Consider the following 21,914-nt stretch of genomic DNA (forward strand, 5'->3'; position numbering starts at 1 on the left):
GCTTTGGCAGGTGTGCCTTAGGCACTGGAATAGGTCGAAGGTTCCATGGAATATGAGGAATAGTAAAGATCACCATAGGAGCAACAATATCCGGATTCACACATCCAATCTCATGTGGAAAAAAAGCAAACCCCCTTCCATGTCGCTCAAGCATCTCCTGAAAGCATTGCTTCTCTGTGGGTAGCAAGAAATCACCATTTCCAATTTTCAATTCAGCAAGAGTCTCTGCTGAAAATTTATGGCCTATATGCTTCGGATTCCTCAAAATTGGCTGTTTGGCAGCCCTCTCTATTAGCTGATCACTGTTAGGTGGAAGCGGTACAGCTACCGGCTTTACCTTCTTATCCACAGTTTTGTATTTCGTGGCAACCCTGGCTTCATTATGATCCTCTGCATTACTCAAATCTTGCTGTAAATCAGCAATTCTGCACTCCAATGGCTGAATATCTTCAGCTCTCTGCTTTATGGACTGCATAGGAACAGCCCTAAACTCTGGATGTTGAAATATTTCAGCAGTAAACTCTGTTGGCTGAAAGTTTTCAGCCCTCTGTGTCTCTATAAGCTGATCATAATCAACTAGAAAATCTGTTTGCTAAATTTCTTCAGCACTCAATACTTTTTGCTAAGCCACCTCAGCCTCTGACTCAATCTGTGACACAAAATCTGCAATTTCACGAAACATGTCCAGGGATTGCACTAATACATTACTGTGACAACTCTGCATATCAGTTTTCAGCATATCTTCCATCTCTGTCATCGTATCTGCACAAATCATACTGTCATACATCCCATCTATATGCTCATCATCCTCTAAAATTCCTACATTTTTCAAATTTTTCTCCTTCCTGCATATGTACTGCCTGGCAGCTCTAAGCAACTTAGAAGTCTTCTGATAGCTCATCGAACTGTTTGCTGAAATCCCAACAAAACCGGAGGAGAAAACACTACTGCCAGGAGGCGAGAACTCCAATCTCCTCTGCTCTGTACCACCGTCGTCTTGCAAAACGGCGGTACCTAATGAAAACCCGAATCCCTCACAGTGGGCAAAGGTGCATCTCTAAGAGTATCCCTATTTCTAACATGGTTCACACACAGAGTCATAAACTGAACTGCTCTCATGCCATCTTTATTGCGAATCCGTGCATAAGCAGATCCATCATCCATTATCTTTGTTTCCATGCGCATCTCTGTGATGAATGGCTGTCCAAGAATTATGGGATAAGAGCATGAATCCTGCACAAAGAAATGGAAATCCTCCTCTACATCTCCAATAGAAACCTTGACACTGGGACAGGCAGCATACAAATCACCTGTAGTGTTGTTGGCGGCTCTCATACGCCACCATGCTCTACATCCATAGGCCATCTGTTACTCTCATAAAATCCATGAACTATGAGATTAATCTCTGAACCATGATCCACCAAAGCAACATAAGGCACCTGTTTCTCTCCAATTTTTACCATCATCTCTGTAGTTTCCCTAGCCCAATGACTCCGCGAAAAGTGACTACGCGGTATCAAGACAGGCTCATCAGTTTCAGCATAATGCATAGGCTAAACCCTCTTCTCTATCTGTAGAAAAACAGAAGCATTCTCAACCATAACCTCATCCTCATCCTCATCCAACTCTCCAATCAAAACTCCCTGTGTATCAGTAGTAGGCAATGCATGTCTTTTCCTCTTCAAGACCTCTTGAAACTCTCTTTTCGAGATGCCCAAAACTTCAGAAATAGTAAAAGTCACCTCACTACCAAGTATCTTATCATTAAAGATTTTCTTCATGTCCGTTGATGTCTCAATATCAGACATCAATCTAAACCCTGGCTGCTTTCTCTCTCTAGGCTCTTGCCTCTTTTCTTTCTTTTGAGCATCTTCCATCTGTCGTTCTGGCCCTGGTCTCAAAGAGGGTCCTGCAGTAGGTGGAGTAACAAACTCACCCCCTCTAGTCTTTTTAGCTGCACTTGGATTTTCTTCATCCCTCTTACGCTTCTCCTCAACAAGTACATCTGCTCCTTGAGACTTAGCCAAGTAGGCATAAATTGAGTACCTGTCAACAGGCGAATCCCAACCTGTCTCAAATCTGATGCTAGAGCCTGCACTAGTCAAAACAGTTTGCTGAATTTTTCCCTTGTTTGCCGTCTCCATAGCATAAGTTCATAATGCTGACTGATTCTCTGATCCTTTCTCAATCTGGACTCCATATGCAGAGGCATCTCCTCTAGCTGTCACATAAGAAGTACGCGCAGCCATGTCATCCACTAACTTCTTCATTCCGCCTTTCCCAAAGTTGGTAGCAAGCGGAGCTCCTGTTTCTGTCAACCAAATCTTACCATCTTGTCCCCAAAATACCAAATTATTCCTCCTTGCATCCTGAAAAGATTCACAATCCCTGCAATGTTGATGGTCTGTACTATCACACCAAATACATCTTCGATCTCTCCTAGGTGCAGTAGGAGCACTAGAAGAAATAGTAGGCGCAGTCGAAGCAAACTGCTCTTTCAATTTTCCCACCAACTCCGCTTTAACTGACTCCAGTGTCAAATCCGTTATGCCTTTGATTATATCATCAAGAGAGGTAGGCACCGACGGAGTGGATGGTTTTGGAGCAGAAGGAGTCGGCATCTGTCATGGAACAGGAGGAATAGGAGGAGTGGAAAGAGTAGGCACTGGCATAGGCCAAGAAACTGGCTGAGGAGGAGAAGAAATAATAGGGATAGAAGCGGGCATAGGAGTAGAAGACGGTATCGGTGTCATAGAACCATTCTGTAGGCAAGTCTTCCATATCCTCCTCTTGGTCAAAGTCGAGATCTTGCCAATTTGTTTTAAGACCCATAGGCTTTGTGCGATCCTCAAGAAGCTCTCCCAATTCATCCTGAAGAGCAGGATCTGCAGCTTGCAAGAAAAGCTCAACTTTTTCAACATCCAATGCTCTTTGTTCAATGGCATCAAGCTGACTATACCTCTCTTCAAATTCTCGAATCAACTCTGAAACAGCTAGACCTTTGTTTGGCATGTAGACCCACTCTCGGAATGACCGTTGTGTAGCCATCCCAAAGTCCTCAAGGAAATACTCTTCTTTCAGGGCTTTCTTAAAATCTCGCCAATGCGAATTTTGAATAAAAAGATCAGTCACTTTTGCCCTCAAGGCGGGTGTGACAAGACGAAGGAAATACTTACTCATAAGTCCAGCTGGAACTCCAAAAAACCCCATCTTGATCTCATATGTCTTCAAATATGCTGAAACATTATGGCCATCAAATAGCTTCTTCTCATTCTCAACTACTTCAATCGCCTTAGTCGCGCTAATTGCATTCTCCTGCTCTGAATATAGTTGCCTTTGCTGAGACAACTGTTGTTGATGCAATTGCTGTTGCTGCTGCATATACAATTGTGTCTGCTGATTTTGAAGCTGCATATGCATGGACATATTCTGGAAAATCTACTTTAGATCATCCATTGAAGTACTTGATGCAGCAGTCAATGATGGAGCTGAAGTAGAGGACGCAGTAGGAATCGTAGAAGAGGCCGAAAATGATGCTGAAGTATCCCCCATCCTGAAATTTCTACGATGCTTTCACGTCAGGTTCACCAAAGATGTCGAAGGGTTTGAGAAAGCAAAGTCGCGATCACATAGAACCTTGACTAAATCCAGGATAGAAGATCAATCAAGCGAAATTACGATTCAATTTGAAAGAAGGAAGCTAATGCCTCTTCTCTTTCAAACCTTTTTCTTAACAACTTGCAATATAATGGTTGTGTTGGGTCTTCATCATCATCATTCAAGTTTTCAATATCAGTCAAGTGTAGATACCACTTTTGAAGCAACTAGTCAATTTTTGTGGACTTCTGCACTAAGTTTTGATGCCCCAATGGAAATAGAGACTGGAAAGACGAAAACAGATAACTCTGAACTCAAAGGAGGTGGATAGACATGGGTTTTAGAGACTTTAGGTAACTATGGCAGGCTGTAGGAATATCTGGTGACATCCTTCATCCTATTGGTTCTTTCTACTTTGGCACAACTTTTTGTTCAGCCTCCGAGTGGGCCTGTGGAGGGTATTATTCCACTCATACATAAAAGATTTTCCCAGAAATCTTTACAAACAGGTAACCTGTCCTCATCTTTAAGTGATTTCTTAGAATCTCAAATTGATGGTGGTTCAAGTGTTGGTGCAGGGATTACTGGAGCTTGATATATGGGCCTTTTTGTCCTTGTCCATAAGGTTAATTGTAGTATTTCTCAAGTTAATAATCATCCATATGCAAATGGTTGGTTTTCTATTGGTATGTGTCTCTGTTGTAACCATAAGCACCTTCATAATCTGCATAGCCATAAGCTCCGCCAAATTCTGTTGTTTGGTAAGTATGGACACTAACAGCTGAAACAGATCCAACTCGCCAATCTTTTACTCGCGACTTTTGAGATGATAAGAAACATGGAGAAAGCGACACACATGTCTCTGGCGATTTTTCCCGTAGATAGTCTTGACAAACAACAGCATAATCCCTCTCCCCACTTGCAGGTCTGTGATGGGCATATCGACACTCTCCTTCTTCAGCAACTTCTTTTTTATCAGCAGTGATCAGTAATGATTAAGGGGCTGATTCAAGCAAAACACGCATACTAACTTGCTGCTTATAAATCAACGCCTTCTGTGCTTCCTACTTGCTACCTGTAAATCAATGCACTCTATGCTACTTGGTGCAGATTTTCCTGTGTTGCATTTGTTCCTTCAGATTTTCCTTCCAATTCTTAATGCTTCTCGAAAACTCTTCCAAGCAGGTCCTGCTAAGGAGACACTAAGCCCTCCAGTTCTGCTCTTTGTACCCCCCAGACTCTATTAGAAGAAAAGAGCCAGAAAGAGAGAGGATCTCAAAGCGGCCCTCATAAGTTACAGTGGCACCAGAAATGGCTGGCTGACGCAGTGTAACATTTGAAATGGCCCCATTTGCAGAAAGGATGCAAATTCCTCGAGGTCCTTGTTGTGAGAAAGACATGATTCGTGTAGCCACTTGCCGATTAGTAGCATCGCGCAACTCCCTAGTTCCAGGCCGTTCAAAATTGTCCTTAATTCATTGAGCTTTTCTGGATCACAATGGCCTTCTGGATTACTATACTCTCCTGCAAGTTCATAACACGTTCATAACACTTCTGAATCGTCTCCTTCATGTCTTCCCTTATTTGGCCATCTCTGTTAAGTCCTTCCTCCTCTGTCCTGCTCCTCAACTCTGGCCTTTCTTTTGTTGCCCGAATTCTGCACATATTGCTCTCCAATCAGCTCCTCCTTCCTCTTTTCTGCTGCGTAAGCTTCTCTAAAATCATCGAAAACATGGAGTCCATCCCCAGTATGAGAAGTAAGCACAATAGAGGGAGATGAATAAGCTTCTACGGCTGCCCATACCCAATGGACCACATAAAAACTCCCAAGGACAATCAGTAGCACAATTCCAATAGCAAATACCTTCCATGGCAACCCCAGAAGCCTCCTTTTTCTTTTGCCTCAATGTCGACCGCTTTTTCCCAGGACCTCTTTTTCCCTCAGCACCAGAAAAGCAGCCCCCTTTCTTTTTCTCATCATCTTCATTTTTGCTTCCCTCCAAAAAGCCCTCATTTCAAAAATAGACCTTGCTTTTTCTTTCAGCTCCTCTATTCCTGCCCCATCATATACAACCAAAGTATCACTATTGTAGATGCCTAGAGAAGATATAGCAGCAGTCATAGAAGATCTAATGCGGAAGCTAACCTGCATGTCATCCTTAAAATATTGAGCTTCACAAAGAGCTCCACCAACCACACCTACGAATATCAAAGCACCATATACATAACCAATCTCAGAATCTGTGCTAGTCTCAGTCACATCTCCCAAAGCTCCTGTGAGTTGTTGATCAAAACCTCCTCGTCTAGGTTGACTGACCACTTGGCAAGACATGCCAACTAGAGCATTACTGATAAGTTCCTCTTGCTCCAAACCCTCTTCAACGCAGAACAAAAGTATAAACACAACAACTAAATATGTACAAAGTATCAAATCCCACACACACAACTTTTATGTGGATTTCACACCTCGAATGCGCAGCAATACGACAATGCAAAAGCCACTAGTACCCAAGGATCCTTTGATTCCCCAAGAGGATAACAGGCATCATAGGTACAACATTGCTCATGGCAAGGTTAAATGCTCAACAAAGCAAAGGGTAAAATCATCTAACAGCCACACGAGAAAATCTTCCAGCCAGTGTCAGAGCCACTTAAGAGTCCCAAATCTCTCCATCTAAACTTCCAAATTTCCAAGAGGTGGGACATGACACCATCCTTAGCTCTCAGCCCAAGGATATGCCTATGCAACGTAATGTGACTAGATCAACTCATACTTGATCTGCACAAGTGAATGCTCAAAGGACAAGAAAAGACACGACCACTTCCAATCTGCCTGAGGACCTGAAACCGCAATGATCTACTAATAGTAGCCAGTCCACTGGACTAGCCGTTACTACTTCAAATTAGGAATCACAACAGTCACAGCCTTTGTCCATGAGGATGCCCCTTGAGGAACATTTCCTTAGCCATTCACCTATGAAAGAGGTGTTGCAACCAATATCTTTGACACCCTTGGCACTCCCAAAGCACCTGAAGCCTAGGTTTGAGGAGAGACCTCTCAAAGATTCGGTAAAGGAGATGGCGCATCTGACCAATCAACCTAGCAAGGCTGTTCAACAAGTCACAACTAAGTCCCATGAGAGCACATCAAAGAAAGAGAGTGCTAAGGCCCAACCAAGCACATAAACGACTGACCTGGTCTAGGGTCCTCAGTTCTTAAACGAGATACTACAATTTCCCAAGAAAAAATGGACAAAAAAACATAAACAACCGCAATTGCAAGTGGTGGTAGAAGCCAATAAGATCAAGACCAAGAGCACTGAAGAGTTGAGGAATAAAACATCAAGCCCATCCACCAATGAACCCATTAACATCTCTCCTAATAGTGATGAAACCTCAGACACATCCGTGTGTTCTGAAAAAACAAAGCAGTCGTTACCATCAATGATTTCTTGCAACACTCAATCCACTGACAACAGAACTCACATTGACCAATCAAGAGTGGATACAACGCTGTCACAACAAGGTGACAAATTTATACCAGTCACATCCAAGGAGAACCATGACGCAATAACAAAGCCTCAAGAGAAACATGGAAACCCTGAGAGCATAAGCAATCCTAGCGTTGACGAACCTTGCTCATCTAGGTCTAAGCCCCCAGCTATGCTAAAGCCTAGGCAAACTCCTAGAACCTTGCATGAGATAGCAATCGAGAAAGCCCTCATTGAACACAGAAATGTCGCTGAATGCTTAATGGAGTTGGATGCTAAACTCAAAGTATTCGCACGTGTCTACGTCGTTGTGGACATGGGTGCATTCCCTAAGGAGCAGCTTGAAGAATACTTGCCATTTCCCCTATCCCGGAAAGAGCAAGAACATCTTGACGAGCACTATGGCAGGCTCCTGTATGAACACATGCGACTCACCTCTGACGAGGAAGCCAATGAACTATGCTTAACTGTAACATTCAATTATGTGCTCTGCCAACCAAATCTCTTAGAGATAGAGAAATGAAAGCAACAATCAGAGGGTCGAAGTCAATTCGAAAAATCTTGGGTTGAAAACCATGTTGCAATGGCCGAACTAGGAGCCCAAATTATGACAATCTCAAAGGAGCGATTGGCCAAATCGCAGTCTCAAAGAGACCCAACCTATGTGGCATCAACTTCCTTTCGAGTGCTAACTGCCATTCGAGGTACGGACTTAGCTGGAACTAGCCAAGAGAACTCTTTAGCTGATAAGGTTCTCACTGAGGAAGAGTTCCATGTTGCCAGTAGACTCAGACAAGGTATCATGCTACTCGATGTTGCAAAATATCTATCATTATTGAGTATGCTGCCATGAGTACTGGATGCATGTGCCACACTCCACCAATACAATCCGAAGTTCTACAATTGGTTTTTATCCTCATGAAGTGACATGGATTCGTAAATATGTATATAAATAAACAATGAAATTAGCAACCTCATATAGATAACATCAACACACACAGGCAATGATAGTTAAGCGCAGGGAGAAGAGTTGGGTTTGACAGGCTGAGCTTCTCAAGTCCTCCTCTTACCGCACATTTAGAAGTCATGTGACCATTCCCGCCTCCAAGTGGAGGACATGCGAGGACATGCAACCCTCATTACCGCCATAGGAAGCCCTCACCAACATCTTTGATGGTGTAGATGGGGCACTGTCCCTTTCTATACACCTTTTCCCTTTCCAGTCTATCCTTCCGGGGATGAGCCCTGCCCCACTCCATGACAACCACTCCGTGCAAATTAGCATAAGCCAAGATTTGCTAATGGTTGGAGGCAAAACAAACATCATCATGGGGGCCATCCCTCTACAACAAACACTGCATGTCTCACCTCTCCCCTCCTCATCATATGCACTTGATAACCCACTGTATAATCCCTTCCATGCGAATAGTTTCATCTTGCCTTAGGGCCTAATCCTTCGTTTGCATTTTGCAAGTCCCCCTTTGGTAGCAGTCATGGACCACATAGTGCAGTTGGCATGCAAGGAAGCTCTCCACCGTCAGAAATAGCATAAGGCACTAGCACCCCCACCAAAACGCTACGTGCCTACTCTAAAGAGGTACGCACCAAAAAGAGGCCCCAAACAACACCACACAAGACACAAGCCGAAAACCCCCCAAGCCAGAGGGCGAGGGCTCAAGGGAGCACATGGAGTGTGGCAACACCAGCCGTGCAGGCTCTCACCAGACGCTCAGGCACCAGATGCTTGAAAGAGAAGAGGGCAGCTTGAGACATGCAGAAATTTGATGCATTGTTTAAAAGCATTCTAGAAATAGTTGCGGCTAGGGACTATACCATTCGGGTCTTGGCCGACATCTTCCCTACCCAGCCTCACAGGAGCCCCTCACCGGCACAGCCTCAGTTACCCGACCACCCGAACTCGCCTTGCCTCGTACAAATAGAGTATCCCCTATGATATATAAGCTGCTTAACAAAGGCCATCCTACCATAACCTTTTGTCTTTAAATGGTTAAAGGGGAGGCCCCCCCACCTGTATACACTTTCCTTACCTATTGCTAATATATGCCACGTCTTTAACAAGCACCGAAATATGCATCGCAGTCAGCATCATAGGATATTGATAAAGTAATATCTTGACATGATTGCATGTGTTCGTTGTACTTGATGCATGCGACTTGCATATACTCTCACGAAGTGACAAGTGGATGCAGGACGACGCAGGTCTTCGTACGAATGTATTCAATGCCCAAGTCACCGCAAGACCACCAACCTCAAAAGGAGCCACGACAAAGCCACGCTGCCAAAAGCGAAAATCACCCTTTCTGATCTCCCACATCGCATGGCCCAAAGCATAGTCATTGGCTATGCTCTCCTTCTGGGTCAAGCTCTACATTTGGCTCACGGCAGTTGTTACCTCAATTGTACTGACATCGCATGTCGCAAAGAGGTTTGCAAAATCTCAAGTGTATCTCCCCATCTCAACAACTGTTTCTGTAACAACAAGACTAGGGCACAATCATCGCTATAATATCCATTTCCTAAGCCTTCAAAGCTCGACATTTTCCAACCCATTGAAAGGCTAACAACCTCAACATATTGCAATGGTTGTACCTAGGCAAGTTCCAAAAAAAAGACAAATAAAAAGGAAAAAAATTTTAAAAAAAGACAAAAGAAAAGAAGAGAAAAGAGATGAAAAGATAAGAAGCACCCACGATCACAACACAGCACCTAGGGATCCTCAAATTAGGTACGTCCAGTGACCTTAGTGGGCTGGCTCCGTCCCTAGTCTCCTCACCCTTTCGCATCACCGACAATTGTTCAGGGTACATCAAGGGCAAGACATACCCAGGGAGCTTGTCTCGCCTATGGTTAGATCTGTCACTCTGACCCATTCACACGATTCCCTCTTGCACTCTGCCTTAATACCATTGCAATCAATCGTGGTAAGCACCACACGAATGGCCATGAAAAGTACATCGTCCTCAACATGCAATTTCAATAGCTACCAGCACTGAAGGTGCGGTGTTCTTGTGTTCAATTATGCTACGTCATGCAGTCACAACGAAAAGGATGTCTCATACATCTTCACATGTATTTCTTCTCAACATGGACAACTTTGCTTCATCCACACATTGTTACGAAAAACCATCCCGCGGTCTTCTAACTACGTAATATCTAAGTATGCACGAGCACTCACATAATATCTGTACCAAAATATATACACAGTTTGGGTACTCAAGTGCAGGACAATACTCTCAGCTTTCTTAGAGTTCGACATGTCTCCCAAACTAATTGAACTACGTCTTGTGCACGATAAAGAATACTAACACTACCCCTAGGGAGAGACCACATATGAGAGGTTTTTAATTGTAGGTATTGAAGACTCCAACGAAAGTGTCATTCACTCTTCATCGACACCCAACTCTGAATTCTTATCCTTTATCATCTTGAAAGCCCACCAAGAATCGTCATGCTCGGGCCATCAGTGCAATTCCCAACAAAGAACAGCCCTACCACCAACTCCAATAACCCTACCACCAGCCACCTAGAACACCAATGTGCCCCTAACAATCTTCCTCCACACCACCACCAACACTCCTCCACAACAACCACAGATGTTCCTTCCACCCACATCTTCAGTGCATGCCAAAGCCTGATACCTACAACTATAAGTGTCATGGGACTGGCACTCGTCTAGGAGGGGGGTAATGTTAACCCTCAAACAAACATGGTGGAAAAGATGGAAAATCTAAAGCAGAAGACAAGGCCAAGGCAAAAGTGAAACAGAAGACGAATTTGTAAAGGCACACCATGGTTTAATTTAAGAGTATCCATGGTGTAAAGGCATACTATTTTTAAAAAACACAAGGCACACCATGGTTTAATTTAAAAGTGTCAAGCTCTCACCCGTGCAATTTGTAAAGGTAGATGGGTGGTAGGAAGGAAGCTAGGAAGATAGGAGGACAAGGGGAAAAAGGGCCTAGGCCACGGCTAGCCATGTAAAAAAGGGGATAAGGGGATGACCGCCCAAAATGGATTTAAGGTTTTGTATATAAAGTTGAAAAGTGAATGAGAAGCTCATTCTTGTGTGTGGCCAAAAGTGACTCTCCTCTTCTTCTTCTTGCTTGCTTAAGCTTGTGCTTGAGAGAGTGAGTATGAGAGTGTGAGGGAGTAAGTGTGTGAGGGTGAGGGACCGGGGAGGAGAAGCCCATTTTGTCCTCTCTTCTTCTATTCTATTCTATTCTATTCTATTCTATTCTATTCTCTTCTCTTCTCTTCTCTTCTCTTCTCTTCTCTTCTCTTCTCTCCTCTCCTCTCCTCTCCTCTCCTCTCCTCTTCTCTTCTCTTCTCTTCTCTTCTCATGGCAATGGAGCTTGGAGTGTGGAGCTTGAGGATGGAGCTTGCTTGAAGCTTGCACTTGCATCGTGGAGCTACCGGAGTGCACAGGAGAGGAGGTAACTCGATCGAAATGGAGGTAAGCTCACTACACTCATGGATAGGTAGTGTGTCGGCTATGTGAGAGGTAGCCATTAGTGCTTGGCTTGGAACGCTTGAAACAATAAGTGGTCCGTAGGTCTTCGCAGTTGAGCGAAATTTGTCTCCAATTCAGGTTTCCAATTACAACTTCTGCATAAAACCTAAGAGATGGTGCACAATCTTCCCAAGTTTGGCATTTTAACAAGATATATGTCCAAGATTCTCTATTGAGATAAGGTCTCCTAAAGTACTACCTCCTCTAAAAACCTGATGCACAAGTAGTGCAGAAAACTAGGTTAAGTAGTGCATTGATTCTAGAATGCAAACCATCGAAGGTCCTTCTGAATTTAAAGAACAGCGAAGGAGCACCTTGGATGGAACATGGAATACATGAAATAAAGGTTTTGATCATTTGATCAAATATTTTCTAATGGAGATCACAGAGATTATTTATCCTTGTTGACATACAATAAAGGCTTTGAACATTTGGCTAAATCTTGTTCTATGGACATCACAAACAAATATTATTATTGCTATCATCTATGTTAAATACATGTTTTGACCATATGGCTAAATCTTTTCTTGTGGATATCACAAAGAATTTTAATCCTAAGTCTTGTGTAAAATAGTTGTACTAGAGGCTAAATCTTTTTCCATAAAGATCACAATGAACTTTTATCCTTGTTGTATGTATTTCGCTTGAGTTTTGACCATTTGGCTAAATATTTTTCTATGGAGACCACAATGAACTTTTATCATTTTTGTCATGTGAAATGCATACAACAAAGGTTTCAATCATTTGACTATGCTTTTCCCTATGGGGATCACAAATAATTTTTATATTTGCTATGGTATGGAATACATAAAATAGATTTTTGACCATGTGGCTAAATATTTTCCCATACACATTATAAATAATTTTAATCATTGTTCTCGTGTTGATTAGATATAGTGCAAGTTTTGAACATCTGCTATATATTTTCCCAATGAGAACACACAAGGAAGTTTTTGCTTACTCAAAGAGTAGCTAATAAAATAAAGTAAAATCAAGTGTAACTAAAAATAATAGAAGAAACTTTTCTTATTTACTTTAGGGCGGCATAGTTCATGAGAAAATTTGTTTTTGGCCATATGGTCAAATCTATCCCCTTTCTGTACGATGTTTCCATTAATACTTTCTATTATGGAAGTTAGACTCATTCTATCTAATGTTTAAGTACTATTTTCGTTTCAATGAAATTTAATACTTGATTATATTTAGCAATTTCATTACTATTTTCTTCTTTCTGCGAGGTGACAACATACAAATGATAAAATCTCAATTTTCTCACTTATACAAGTATCATGAATAACGAATTTTATTTTGGAGAAACTGTGAATTTGCTACTTGATCATGAGATTGTTGCACTTGGGAGAGTGCATGCAATACAACCAAATGAGACATACCATGGAGAAACACTTGAAGATGGATATATTTTAGTGGCTATTGATAAATGTTTAAATGTAGCAACATATTTTCCATTCCCAACAATTGATGCAATGAAGGTTCATGAAGCTGTAGGTGGTTTTGCAAAATGGGAAAAGAAAGATGTAGTGGTTGTTTCAAACTCAATAACAATTCATGACGGAGGAGATGATTACGAATCAAACCATGTCCTAACTTCTGAGGATATTGATGTGCTTAGCATTCGTGAAAGTTGGAGAGAACGTAGAGTGATGCCATGGATAGAAGGCAACACTGTGTGTGTTGGGACAGGGGTTATATTATTGGCTTTTCCATATGATGTGATAAACTTTGAATTGCTAGGAGAAGAGGATGTTGGTGTGGTGGTAGATAAAGCCCTTGATCAAACCATAGGAACATACATAGATGACAACCTCCACTGTGTCACTTTGGAAAGATGGCCTATTAAGCAAGTCACCTTTGATGACGGAACATCACTACTACAACAACAATCATACATGCAATTTGTCTCTACAAACGCTTGTGCCAAAAACATGGAAGATACCAATGAAGATTATGTTTCTGAAAAAAAATCAATTTTTGTTCAGAAGAGATCATATTGTATGGTCAATAGAGAGCCTCAAATTATTGCCCCTAGAGGTGCAAACTTCAGGACTTCTATGGACTCCATTTCACAGGTTTCCATGATTGATTGTTGCCAAGAAAAGTGTTGTGAGTTTACTGATAGAGAAGCAATGCAACAATTACGTAAATAATTTTGGGGATTGCAATTTGAAGACCGCACAAACTATGTTTATGACAAGTTGGAATCATCATGCAGGATTGATTACTTGGGAACAAGGAAGTATAGCTTTATCTTCAATGGACAAGTGGTATGTGGAAGGGCATCGTATGAGATTCATGGAATCCCAAAGACATCTTTTTACAGGTACAAAACATAATTTGAGCATGGCGTGAGGAGGGCAATGCATGGAAACAAGGGGGTAATAAGAGCAGCTTGGGATCACACAAAGATAGGAAGAGCCATCCTTAGAGACTTTGTTAAGAAGAATGCAGAGCAAATGCCACACAAGAGTAGAACAATGCAAGATGGATCAAGGGAGACACAATTGGTCATCCCAGATGTTTACAACCAGGTAGACATATGGGCAGAAGTAAATACAACATTGAGTGGTATTGGATGTAAGCAAATGTCCTTGTCCACCTTGAATCGTATTTGGAACATAGAGTTCAAGCATGTAACCTTAGCAAAGACAAGTGAGTTCTCCAAATGTAGTATTTTCTCAGAGATCAAAGAGCAACTTGCAACAAAAAAGTGTCTTCAAGAGCGAAATGTGCTTCTAAAGAAGCGTCAATGTCACATGCTACAGCAACAAAGTTGTCAGAACATATACTACAGTTGGCGCTTGGCCTCAGCATTAGATCCAGATAAAAACTTGTGCATCATACATGATAAAATGGACTAGTAAAAGACATCTATCCCTAGGTTAAGGCTTCGATCAAAAGAGACTGAAAGATCTACTCAACTACAAGTTTCTTTAACATGCATGATTACACATGGACATGGAGAAGGTAGATATGGACATTTCTCACTTGATCTATGGCCTCATGATCCTAACTTCACAATTGCCTCATTGTCATTGTGCTTTAGGAACTTGGAGCGACTACACAGGCATGCAAATGGTGATCTACAAGTAGATGGAATGCCAAGATCAACCTCTGTGCTACTTAATGCCCTCAACTCGAAAAAAGCACTAGACCACCATCAAGGTGTTACACAAAATAAATCATGCATGGAAGATAATACACCACAGGATGACCATCATCATTTCAAATGATTGCCAGAGAACTTACTACTTCAACTTGATAATTGTCCATCAGAAAACAGAAATCGCTATCTCTTTGCATATCTATCATTACTTGTTGCACGAGGAAAATTCAAGATGATCTAGCTTGGGTTTCTCATGGTGGGTGATACACATGAAGACATCGATGCAATGTTCAAAAAATTTTCAGAGAAGCTAAGGATGAGCATGACCTTCACTTTTCCTCATCTTATGCAAAATTTTCAATCATGCCAGATGACAAGTCCTACACCTTTCTTATTGACACATGTGCCTGACTTTAAGAGATACATTGAGGGATACTTGTGTGATTCGAAATATACACTTGTTGGTCACTCAAAACCTCTTCAATTTCGGTTTTATATGCAAGGAGATACACCTGTCATGGAATACAAGATGCATCCAAAGTCCCCAGACTGGTTAACAAGAGAAGGTGGCATTCAATTATGGAAGAGAGACCTTGCGGTAAAGCCTACTCTTCCAAAGGGTGTTCCAATGTTGCTGCCCATGTTTGAGTACGTTAAGGATCATCAAGAAGTAGTAAGTGGAGTGAAAGATTATTTGAAGTATTGGGAAAGATGGTGAAATGTACAAGGACATGAAGCAGAGTTCACAAAGTTTATAACACCAGTGTGATTGATTATTGGAAACATATGATCTATACTCTTCAAACTCCAAATGTCCAAGAAGATTTATTTTTCATAGATTTTTGGCCAAGAACATAAAGTGATGTAACCAATATAGATGTAGATAATGCAGATGACATCATTGGATTGGAAGAGTTGAATGATCACTATTTTGGTCCTTTGAGCAAATGACCCAAACATGCATTTGACCCAATGCTTGATGTTAAGAAAGATGACTTTGTGCTTGTTAGACCTTCAGATCCAGTATATCCAATATGGCTTGGTGTTGCACAAAGTGAGATCGATACAAATAGAAATTCTAAAAACTTCAACAAGGTACATATACAATATTGGGCACTAGTTTGTAGTCGTCAAAATGCTATAGATACAGAGGTGTATTTTAATTGTTGGGATAAATATTGGATGTGCAACAAAAAATATCGTGAACGATGGGAAACAATAGATATCATTGTCTTCTCTTGGATAAAGAAGGTACAAAATCTCCCAAAATTTTTAAAATTCCCCCAAAGGTTGTATTGAAGGCTAAAGAAAGTCTACAATAATCCATCGACTAAAGATTTTCCTTGAATATTTTCAAGGATATTAAAACTAAGGTGTTTATTAACACCACCTTTTTGAGTTTTTTTCAATCTCTTGGAAACAACCATAAGTAGTAATATGTTTAATTGCACCAAGTTCCAATTTAATGAAATTCCCAAAATTCATGAAATCCATTTTGATTTGGTTTTCCCATATTGATGGGAAATTCCCAAAATCCTGAATATGGAGTTCTGAAGCTTGTAAGGTTTTATTGAGCAGGCATGCAATGTTAGGAAAGTGTTGATAGCTTGACCCCTATATAAGTGGTTGATTTTTTTCAAGTGGACCAAGGAATGCCATCATGCCAAGGCTCTTAGAATAATAGCAATTCAAATAGAAATGGTCCAAGAGTAGAATATAACCTTCCACATGCTCATGATGCTTCACAATTTGACACGGTATCAATCTTGTGCTAGCATAGAGAGCACAACTTGGACTACTTGGTGAGCTTTGCAAGCTACCACTTCATACACATAGACATGAATTATTCTACAATAGAGACATAAGGGCTAGAACCATATGATGTGGAAACCCTGTGCAAAAGCAACAACATTTCATGTACTTGAAGGAGCAATTGGATGCTGCATTGAACAACAACCTAGTGAAGCATTTCCAGGGCAGGTAGAATAGATCTACCCTATTTTAGAAAATAAGAAGATTTATTGGGATGCTTATTACTATGTGCATGAGGCCCAAGGAGCCTATCCTTCATACTGCCCTATCCTTGTAGGCAATACAAGTATTGTGAGAAAGAGCATGGCAAGTAAAATTTTTCTAAAATCCCTAATGTTCTTGCCCTTCAGTATGAGAATATGTATCTGTTCTAGCCCAATGACTTGGTTCCCTCATTTAGCAAATTTGTGAGGAGATTTAGCAACTATCGTAATGCATCTTTCATTGCCACATGTGACTATATATGGCAACTAGTGACGCTATTGCAATACTTTCACACCCCTTACAATGATGGGCTCTCACCCCTCTTCTTTGATGTGAACATTGGGATAGATAGGATGAATGAAAGTGTATATGGAATTTCAAAATACCAAAATAATGGAGAATAATAGTCCTAGAAGTTCATATGAGTATTCACAGGACCTGATTGGAGTATGATATGGTATGTCAAGACTTGCCAATAGTAAATTAGTGTATGTCAAGATATTCTTAAGTTATTTCTCATGTGTATAGTGGTGAACCAAGTGGAAAAGTAGTTCATGACATTTTGGGAGTCCAAAGAAGAAGGGGCCAATTGAAAAGAGAGAGTGTGCAAGGTCAAGGTTGGGGAATTTATGAAAAAGGAAAGGAGAGATTGCACTGAAATTCAAGGTTGTTCATGACTAGATAGGGCACCATGTTGCTATGTGTTTATGGTATGAAAGCTTGAGGGAAAAAAAAAACTAGAAAGGAGGGAACTTCCACTTCATTTTAGAAGGGCAAACTTAGGGTTTAAAATGAGAGAAAGCATGCCATACAACTAGTGATCCTTATCTCGTTCAAGAGAGCATTCATAGGATTGAACTGAGGGGTTCAAAATAGAGATATCATTGTTGTAATAACTAAAGTTGTGGGGTAAACTAATATCTTCACAATGATTAAGTGATTTGACTTGGATCCGGATACCCTTCTTCCCCAATGGTGAGTAAAGGGAATTTCGGGACAAATATGTATTGTTGAATACCTACTACTATAGGTGAATCTAGACACTGAAAAAAAAAGAGTTTTTGATAAGGAATTCAAGAGATGTTGGATTGAATAGTACCTCGGTGGCTATCCACATCATCCAAGTTGTTTAGACTAACATAAAAGCAGTTTTAAGTAGAGTAATTTGTTTAACTCGTACGCATTTGTATTGTTGAATACCTTCTGCTATAGGTGAGTCTTAGCAATAATATGTTAGTTTACTATCCATACAGTTTTGAGCTCTAATAGTGGTTCCAAGGTCAGCTCTTGGGCACATATCACTCCCTATTATTGGAAAATGCTTTGTACTTTTCTAAGATTAAGTTATAATAAACACTAAATTCAAGGCTAAAGTGGTATTTTGCTGCCCATACATGGATTTGACAAAGTTCAATGCTTTCTACTACTTGGTATAGTGCCCAGATGGTAGAAGTTGTCTCATGCCACCTACATCCATGAATACAACATGAATTTTGAAGCCTATGTGAATTCTTTCAGCTTATGTAGACTATCAAGGGTTTGATCTACACCATGGTATTTTCTAATATATTAAGTTAGATGGTTTGGGCAATTGTCCCATCATAAAGGTGTATATTGTTACTTACAATGCATGCATCGGTCTTGACCTATTATACAAGATATCGACCAAAAGATTCTAATTTGGCTTTAATGGGTATGTTTGGGCTTTGGTAATTCATAAATTGTCCTTCTATTTATTGTTTCTCTCCCTTCTCTCTACATCCCTTCTATCCTAAATCCCCTAAGTTAGAAAGCTTGCCTTGTTAGGTCTTGTACACCTTGTTCTTGTTAAACATGCCACTACATAGAGATACAGCAAAACCCCCTACATGATGGAAGTTTAGTTATACCCTTTCCGGCCATCATGTTGCACCTAAAACTACTTGTGACATCTATGTGAAACATTCCTAAATTTAGCTAAACCCCCCTACATAATGGAAGTTTAGTTATACTCTTTCCGGCCATCATGTTGCACCTAAAACTACTTGTGACATCTACGTGACACATTCTCAAAATTTCTCAAGCATGAATAGGATGCATTTTTACATGTACTAAAGTGCTTTCCTTGAAAAGGTTAGAGATAGAGTATGTCGAAAAAAGGCTCCTACATGAATCCACCAAGAAATCAGCCAGAGTTATGTGCTTGAACAATACTGCACTAGAATACAACTCTTGTGAGTGTTATTGTTGGAAGAGAGATCATGTTGCATGTTTTTGACTGTTGCGCTCCATGTGTTGTTGGCCGCCCTTGCACCAAAGGACTAGCCTCGACCTTACAATGATATAACTTTCCCATTGACTAGACGAACCCCGGGCCTTGTACTGCACCTTAATAGTACCCAAACCCATTTCGCTCTCCTAATATACTTTGAGCCCAACTCTATTCTAGTCGGCTATCAAAGCCGCAGGCAGAATTATGAAATATTATATCAGCGATCAGCGAAAGCAGCTCGGCATCCATAGTCGGACCAGATACCCAGCAGGGATATATAAAAACGAGGGCTCAGTAGGTAGCACGAAAGGGTAAACTTGCGAACACGTTGCTGAAGATCTCGTTTCCGAATTCAACCACTGATCGACTATCGAACCACATCCGGGCAGTCCATATATTTGATCAACATTGGAATATGGACACTCGTAATGAAAAGATGAAGGTGATCAAGCAGGCACAGCTACATGAACACATCGAGTTCATGGGCCGAGGGTTCGAGACATCCGGGGGGGCGCAGGTGGGGCAGGCCCGGCGGCTTTCCACGGGGGAGGTGTGCGCCTACAAGACCGTGGAGCGGAAGCGCCACCAGGTGTCGTGGGAGCAGGCGTGGGTCGAGATCGAGGCACTGGAGAGGCTGCGAGGCCACCCCAACATCGTGAAACTGCTGGAGTACGTGTACGTGGAGGCGGAGGAGAAGGAGGAGGACTGCGTTTACCTGCTGCTGGAGCTCTGCGACGGCGGCGATCTCTTCGACGAGCTCATGTTCAAGAGGCCTGGGCGGTTCTTGCCTGAACCTGAGGCGGCCCAGGCTTTCCGCGCCATCGTAGAGGCCGTCTCCTTCTGCCATCAGCGTGGCATCGCCCACCGCGACATCCAGGCCGAGAACATCCTGCTCCCTTCTCCCGGCTGCTCCTTCGCCAACCTCAAGCTCGCCGACTTCAATGTCAGTGGTCTCCCCAGTCTCTCCGGCCTCCCAGGCGGCCTCCACTACGCTGCACCTGAGGTCGTCCAAGGCCACACCTATGACAACACCGCTGACCTTTGGAGCCTCGGCGTCCTCCTGCACCTCCTCCTTTTTGGCTTTTATTCTTTTGATGGCGATGAGACTGAGGAGATCCACAGTGCTGTGCTCGCCGGCGACCTCGACCACCTCAATGCCACCGCATCGGATCTCTATCCTGATCATCCGTTGGTGCATGTTTCGAAGGAGGCCAAGGACCTCGTCAGAGCGTTGCTACGTCCCGACCCCGAAGAGAGAATAAGCTTGCGTGATGTCATGGTGCATCCTTGGCTCAACAAGAGTATTAATGGCCGCACCACTCGCGTGGCTGCACGGGACGATGGCCAAGCCGACCAACCAGCTGTTTTTAGTATCCTTCTATGGGCCTGTCTAGTTGGCTTACTTTCGATCATCGTGCTCATGCTCCACCACCACCTAGCCTAGTGTGATTCATTGTCTCTAGAACAAGAAAGTACTCTAGGATTGTACCGAAGAAATTGGTTTTCGCTGGGAGCTTTGCGTTTTGGTTAGAGCGTCAGCCCTTGTGTTCCTGGACTTCCTTAGACTGTTTGTGAGTTTTATTTTACTAGACTAGAGCTTTTAGTTCTTTGAAGCCTCTTAGAAAACAACAACAAAAACTAAAATAAGTTCTCACTTTCATTAATGTAGGCATTATTTCAGCCATGGCTATTTGAGGGATTTCTTGGGGTTGATATCAATGTAGTTCTAGGTTACTTGGGATATATATCCTTGAGTATCAATTGTCAATAGGAAATCACACACCACATGGTTGGAAAATGCTTCTCTCTCTCTCTCTCTCTCTCTCTCTCTCTCTCTCTCTCTCTACACACACACACATGTTAATATCATGCTAGCTAAGCATGCTATTACAGGATCACTTTGCCATGTGACTAAGGACAATAAAAGAGGTGGATATTACTACATTAGTCGTAATTGTAGACAAACAAGAACGTGTCTCCCCATGTAGTCATTATTTTAATATTAGGTACACTCAATAGCTTGAATAACAACGTTTCGATAAATAGTAGAAGCTATTACTATTATAATGTCCATACATCTAGTGTGCAAGCTAAGTGTCCTATATTAACTCCTCCCTTCCCTTCCATAGAGCTTCAAATGCTTGAGTCAACTGCTCCATACTTCACACTCTAAACATACCGATTCAACATCTCATAGAAATACCCTTAATGTGTGGCACCAAAAGAATGTGAGTACATTGTAAAGAAAAGACATATGAACATCAATCGAGCTCGGCTTAGCACCCCCAAGACATCCCAACTCAATAATAAGCACCACACATCCCAAACCAAGAGAAGATAAGTCAAAGTCCTATGCTCATATATATAAGTATACATGCATAGCCTCCTTGTAGCTCAAAGGATAGGGTACAACATTAAAGTTTTCATATCCACAACCACATGTACACTATGTATAAAGGCATATCGACAACATAGCTCAATCTTGGATGAACTCGATATCTACAACAGCAATAAGAAACCTATTTGGCATGACAAGCACTATAAATATGAACAAACAACTCTCTTACACTAGAGATAAAAGCACCTTTAAGCTCGTAGTTCCACACATCCCAAACCAAGAGAAGATAAGTCAAAGTCCTATGCTCATATATATAAGCATACATGCATAGCCTCCTTGTAGCTCAAAGAATAGGGTACAACATTGAAGTTTTAATATCCACAACCACATAATATACACTATGTATAAAGGCATATCGAAAACATAGCTCAATCTTGGATGAACTCGATACTTACAACTGCAATAAGAAACCTATTTGTCATGACAAGCATTATAAATATGAAGAAACAACTCTCTTACACTAGAGATAAAAGCACCTTTAAGCTCGTAGTTCTTGTTCAAAAAGAATT

The 21,914-nt window shown here is 41.6% G+C and overlaps 1 protein-coding gene across 1 annotated transcript; it reads left to right on the forward strand.

Moving 5' to 3' along the window:
- The first annotated feature begins 19,422 nt into the window (after nt 1-19,422).
- LOC148028819 (CBL-interacting serine/threonine-protein kinase 4-like) lies at nt 19,423-20,451 on the forward strand. Its single transcript, XM_087688499.1, has one exon. The coding sequence runs from the start codon at nt 19,423-19,425 to the stop codon at nt 20,449-20,451; it is 1,029 nt and encodes a 342-aa protein (XP_087544625.1).
- The last annotated feature ends 1,463 nt before the right edge of the window (nt 20,452-21,914 follow it).

The sequence above is a fragment of the Lygodium microphyllum genome, chromosome 11 (genome assembly GCF_053477565.2).
Source record: "Lygodium microphyllum isolate KBCC chromosome 11, Lygodium_microphyllum_v1.1.10, whole genome shotgun sequence".
Taxonomy (NCBI): domain Eukaryota; kingdom Viridiplantae; phylum Streptophyta; class Polypodiopsida; order Schizaeales; family Lygodiaceae; genus Lygodium; species Lygodium microphyllum.

Coding starts and splice junctions, on each gene's coding strand:
- LOC148028819 (XM_087688499.1), top strand. CDS start 19,423: ATGGACACTCGTAATGAAAAGATGAAGGTGATCAAGCAGGCACAGCTA.